Source organism: Dendrobium catenatum, unplaced genomic scaffold (genome assembly GCF_001605985.2).
Source record: "Dendrobium catenatum unplaced genomic scaffold, ASM160598v2 fragScaff_scaffold_980, whole genome shotgun sequence".
In the NCBI taxonomy this organism is placed as follows: domain Eukaryota; kingdom Viridiplantae; phylum Streptophyta; class Magnoliopsida; order Asparagales; family Orchidaceae; genus Dendrobium; species Dendrobium catenatum.
The window spans coordinates 1,365,583-1,372,061 of record NW_021319442.1 but is presented as its reverse complement, the minus strand read 5'-3'; the positions used below and the strand labels follow the sequence as shown (position 1 = coordinate 1,372,061).

General features: G+C 35.1%; 1 protein-coding gene across 1 annotated transcript in view; it reads right to left on the bottom strand.

The window, feature by feature from the left end:
• LOC110109794 (twinkle homolog protein, chloroplastic/mitochondrial-like) overlaps positions 1-6,470 on the bottom strand; it is a 12,617-nt gene extending 6,147 nt beyond the window's left edge. The window contains exons 1-3 of the mRNA XM_028697623.1: positions 6,236-6,470; positions 5,890-6,053; positions 5,542-5,550 (exon numbers count right to left, since the gene is read on the bottom strand). Coding sequence (XP_028553456.1) covers positions 5,542-5,550; positions 5,890-6,053; positions 6,236-6,470 — 408 coding nt within the window. The remainder of the gene's footprint in view (positions 1-5,541; positions 5,551-5,889; positions 6,054-6,235) is intronic.
• Between the last annotated feature and the right edge of the window lie 9 nt (positions 6,471-6,479).

The window sequence follows — 6,479 nt, the reverse complement described above, 5'->3', positions numbered from 1 at the left end:
ATATTGTAAATTAGTTTTATAACCATCCAAACAAACTATAAATATTGTATCTTCATTTTTTATAACTGAAAGAGATATCATTCATATCAATTTATCACATCTAGTGTTGGCATTATTCATTGCTCGTGGTAGTTTAGGGTTTAGTGACCACCGACTGTTGGATTCATATATGTTTTTGTTGCTCAGAAGACTTAATCTCAAGGAAAATGAAAGTCGCAGTAGACAAAAAATTCTGCCTTTTCGTGCTAAATTCCGGATTTCTGAAATCCTATTTTTTGCCAGATTTATGAAATCTATTGGCTCGAGAACAGTGGCGGAGCCAGAAAATATATCTAGGGGTGGCCTAAATTTTTGTTTTTTAATTTTCCTTCAACTTTTTACATACAGACTTAGGACTAATATAATCACTATTAAAAATGATAAAACTTTGGTACTGAATTAGTTTATTTTCTTCCTTTACAAAATGACTTCAATCATCAAATCACTTAATTTCTGGTAGAGCATGTTTAATATATTAACTAAATATGTGATATTAAAAATCTCATTGCATAAAAAAAAAATCATAAAATCTCTTTAAGATCAAATCAATATAGGATTAAGATAATATCAATCAAGAAAAAATATAAATGAATAGGAAATTAAATTAAGAGTGATTTGAATGGATGATCAATCTTGATCTTGGATCGTTTATTGGGCATTTAAATGTCTTAGTGATATTAGAATTCGGCGATCTTAGGCTTGTTGGATTCATCTTGTCTAGCCGCTCTATTCGATTATAAGAATGTCATGTTTGGAAACCATTTGGTAATACAAAATATGGTTTGAACCTTTCAAATATGCTTCGGGTCTTTGATTTGGAGTCATTTTGGTTCGGATTGAGTTGAATTTGGTGTTGTTGGGTTTGTATTTTCGAGACGTTCAGTTTAACTATAAGTTTACATAAATCGGTGTTTATATGGTCTCCAATTTAATTCTTGAAGTTTCCAACTTAATTTTGTCTTGAGATTAAAAAATAAAAAATTTCAAGAAGAATCTACTCGTTAAATATGTTATATAGCCAAACAGTCACATGAAATTTAATAGAATTTATCATGAATATTACCAAAAAAATTTCCGAATTTAGGCCCCTCAAGGTTTCAAAATCCGAATTTAGAAAATTTATGAAATCCTACTTAAATCAAATACTAGGTGCTACTAAACGAGAGATTATTAGGTGCGGAGTGCAGACGGGAAAAATCGTTCGCACAAGTATTGAGTACTTAGCGGTACCCGCACTCGATACCACTGGGTACCGCTAGGTACTTGTGCGAACGGTGCGCACTCAAAACCAAATAATTTTTCCTACTAAACAGCCCCGAAATATGTTAGATATATCAAGAAATATGTAGAAGTGATACACTTGTCAATTTATATAACAAAAAAACTATGGGATTTTTGCATACATAACACTTAAAACATTTCAAAATACATATTTAACACTCAAAGTATTATATTTACTAATATAACACTCAAATAACATTTCTATACTTTAAAATACCACTCCGTTAACGTTGCGTTAAAACCCTGTCCGAGGAAATTCTGTTCCTAGCTATTCCGCGCGTTCCTGTTCCCGAGCCTTCTTGTTCTTCGACGACCGACCGTCGCCTATTCTTCGCTAGAGAAGGTACCTGTTCCAACGTCAGACCGTCGCTTCTTCTTATGAGATTTATTGTAAGAAAAAGAAGAAACGTGTCTTTCGCTCACAGAAACTAGAACCAGTCCAGGGAAACATACTAAAAAAATTAGCGACGGTTTTAATTGAAATTTTGAACAGAAAACCAAAATTTTACATTGGACATTCTCGCATATGAGCTATTCTCTTTACAGAAAAATGAAAACTGAAACTTTACATTGGACATTCTCGCACATGAGCTAATCTCTTTACAGAAAAATGAAAACTGAAATATTTTTAGTTCCAGTTCCATCGGTTTTAATTGAAATTTTTATAGGAAACTGAAAATTTTGATTAGTTTGGCTAACTCATTTTGTTTCACTTTTTTCACTTTGTCTAACTTATTAATTTTATGCACTCACAGAAATGGATTTAAGTCATATTTGCTCCTTTATTCTCAAATTCGGTGGATATTGGAGTGAGGTGCAGGGTCAGGCTCGAATGAAGTATGTGGGTGGAAGCCAAAAAAGTTTAAAACTTCGAAGAGATGAAATCACTATGTTGTTGCTAAAAGAACGTGTTGAAACACTTTGTCATTGACTAAGGGGTCAACCATTCGACTTACACTATCATGTCAATGGAACATTGCCGAAGAATTACTTGTTGATTTCAAGCGATTCATATGTAGTTGAAATGCTTGAAAGTTCTTATGAAAGGAATAAAATTGAGGTGATAGTTGCAATGAAATATAACGAAGAAGATATGCCCCAATCACAATACATTCAAACAGAAATGCATCAGTTTAGCTCAGAGATCAAAGATAATAATGATATTGTAGTAAATGATTTGTGTGATGAGTTCTTTATATCTCAAACTAATGAGGCAAATACTCTATTTGTTGGTTCGTGGTTCGAGGATTCCCAAAGTTTCAAGCAAACAGTTAGGTCTAATGCAATTTTACGGAATTATGCTATCAAGATAAAGGCTAGTGACAAATCCTGAATAATTATTTCTTGCGCATACAAAGGTTGTCCATGGAGAGTACGTGCATCATTGTGTCATGATGGGCACTCCTTCGAAGTTAGAAAATTAGAAACAACTCATTTATGTCATGGGGTTAATAGAGCTGGAAACAAGCAAGCTACTACTACTTGGGTAGCTCATGAAATCAAAGACATTGTAAAGAAAAATCCTGAAATCACCCCAAAGGAAATTAGCAATAACTTGGAGGCAAGTTATGGATTATCCTTGCCATATATGAAACTTTGGCGTTCAAGGGAGTTGGCAAGAGATATTATGTTTGGATCTGTCGACGATAACTATATGTGGGTGCCTACGCTGAGGTCTGAGTTAATCAACAGGAATCCTGGCTCTCACATTACATATATGTGTGACAGCAAAACAAATGCATTCTTGCGATTCTTCGTTAGCTTCAAAGTATGCATTGATGGTTTCATTACTGGATGTAGATATTTAATTGGGGTTGACGCGTGACACCTCAAATCGAAATATCTTGGCGTACTACTATCCGCAAATTGATTGGATGCCAATAATGGTCTCTACACAACAGCATTTGCCGTTGCTGAATCATAGTCCAAGAAATCTTGGGAGTGGTTCTTAAGAAACTTTTCGGAAAGTTTTGGTTGTGAAATTGATCAATTAGCTTTTATCTACGACATGGAGAAGGACCTTATTGAAGCAATAAAGCTTATTTTCCCAAATGCCGAATATAGAGTGTGTATAAGACACATATGGAAGAATATTAAAAAACTCCTTCGTTGTGAAGATGGCAATAAGCTTCAGAATTTGTTATGGACGGCCGCAAATACTTACGAGCTACATGATTTGTATAAGAAAGTTGAGGAAATCTTCGAAAAGAATCAAGATAGGAAAAGGACTTCATGAAAGGCACGAGGTTGACATAGAAAAGAGTACATTAGAGATATAACAACAAGAAAAAATCAATTTCTAATTCGTCAATCTACTTTAAGCAAAGCTGAAGTTGAAGGACTTCATGAAAGGCACGAGGTGGACATAGAAAAGAAGGTTTGTAGTTGTGGATTCTGGGAATTAAGTGGTTTACCATGTATACACAGTGCTGCATTCATTGGAACGATACAACATACCTTATGGCATATGTATGTTGATGATCACTACTACATATGTAGGTATGTTACTTTCCTTCGTTAGCTTCAAAGTATGCATTCATTAACTAGTTATCTTACTTTACTTTCATTTTCTTATGATTAGATACAAAATGGCATATGATGGTGCAATCGCAACCCTACCTGGAAAGGAACAGTGGGCTGCAGTTAGTGATGGTGAGCTAGTGACTACGCCGACTTCACTTCGACCTCGTGGTAGACCCATGAAAAGGTGAATTAAGAATTTCTTAGAGATAGGAAATAAAAGAAAACTTGGTCATAAGTGTAGTTGGTATAACTTATGGGGCCATCATAGAAGCACTTGTAAGAATCCTTTAAATGTAGGAGGTGACGAGATTGGTTCTAATGAACTGCTGCCTAGTACATCTAATGCTCAGCCAAGATAGGATGAACTGCTGCCTAGTACATCAGCCAAGATAGGATTGAAATGGTGATTTTGTACAGCTTTTTTGGTTGATTACAATTTCTGTGGTTGATTACAATTTTGGGTTAATTACAGTTGTCTGGATTGCTTGGATGATTACAGTTTTTTGGAAGAAATGCAAGCCGTTGTCTGAATTTGGTTTACTTCTGTTGAATACAGAAATGATTACTTTCTCTATCATTTTTGAATACAGATAAAAATCTTTCATACCTCTATATCTTTCTTTATGTTAGACGATGCATAACAGTTCCCTTTTTTTCTTTATCTTTCAGTTTAGCTCTAACTGAAACCTGTTTTTGGTAGTTTACTATTGTGAATGAAACCATTTTTGCACGTTTCATAAATGACTAACTGCTATTCATAAAAGATACAAAGCGTTTGACAAAATATTTATATTGCTATTAATAAAATTTACATAGACTCAAACAGAACACATGTCAACTATTACATTGACTGAAAGTTACATTGATTGACTCAAACTTACATTGACTCAAAGTTACATTTACTCACACCTATTGCTATGATCAACATTAAAATAAGCAGTACAACCAACAAGATTTTTATTTGTAACAGCTCGGCTTTAACATGAGTTAAGCTTGTTTCGACAACATTTGAACTTCTTCGATAATTCATATCGTGCTCCCATTCATTAAGTTCATCACACCACCGAAAAAAATGACAATCTTCTTCTGATCTATTCCGGGAACATCTGTAGAATTTTCTTCCACAACTACGCGATTTGTATGATGTATATATTGTACATTGCAAATTGCAATGACAATATACTTGATTATTCGGGTTTCCAATTGGTGTTGCCGAAGAACTTGAACTCATTGTATAAAAATGCTAAACCTGTAAGATAAAGAAAGAAAGGCAGCTAATTAGCTATACAAGATTTCAACTGCTACTTAATGCTAAAAAATATTTCAGATTAAAACTAAATTTGCTACCTTGGCATTCAATCAAACAACCTATAAGTTAAATTTGCTGCCTTGACATTCACTAAATTTCCAAACACATCAAGCATATAACTAAATTTCCAAACACAAAAAGCTTATAACTAAATTTGCTGCTGCCATGACATTCTCTAAATTTCCAAACACATCAAGCATATAACTAAATTTGCTGCTGCCTTGGCATTCTCTAAATTTCCAAACACATCAAGCATTCCATATTATAAGTAAAATTGATGACTTGGCATTCAATCAAACAGGTCACACCCAACTGTTAATTTTCAAATGCAAAACAGTAAATAGAGGACCTTGCCGAAAAATAGAGGATGCAGGGTAGATAATGCATACCTTGCCGAGCTAGATCAATGAAAAAAAAAAAAATTAGAACAATGCTCGCCAAGCTCATCCGGCCAAACAATGAAAATGAAAATGATACAAAAAAAATGAAAATGAAGACAAGCTCATCCGACCAAAAAAAATAAAAAACCCTAAATCCCGGTCAAGGATTTGGACGGGGAAGACGATGCATAACCTTGCCGAAATAAAGAAATGAGAACCTTGCGGAAAAAAAAAAAAACTGATGAGAAATAGAGGATGCAGGGTAAACAATGCATTCCTTGCCGAGCTAGATCAATGAAAAAAAAACTAGAACCCTAAATCCCGGACAAGGCTTTAGACGGGGAAGACGATGCATACCTTGCCAAGCTCCTGCGAAGTGATCGAACAGTACGAAATCAATGGTGAAGGCGACGGCTTCAGATGCGAAAGACAATGCTTGCGCGAACGAAATCGATGGAGAATGCTACGGCTTAAGACGGGGAAGAATCTGCTCGCTTGAAATGAAGACCAGATGTGGATTTCTAACGGTGCAAGACGGAGTATTATAACCGATGAAAATAAGAAATTTGAGTGGCATATTAATAAATATAACATTTTGAATGTTAAATATGTATTTTGAAATATTTTAAGTGTTATGTATGTAAAAATCCCAAAAATTATATGCTTGAATGTTATTTCAGTAATATATGTTTAAATTCTGAACTTCGGAGCTTGAAGGCGAAGCCCCTCTCTCTCCCCTCCCTTCCGTCGATCCTCACCTTCCTTGCGGTCGCTGCACTTTCCATTTCTACGGTACTTCTCGCTGAAGCGGTCTCCTCCGCCTGAATGCTCACCAACGACCACCCTAGCCCTTCGGCGCCCACGAACTCCACACCGTCTTCCTCGCGACGCAGAAGAAGGGATTTTGAAGTTTGTGCGACCCCAAATTTCGTCGGCATACAAATCAT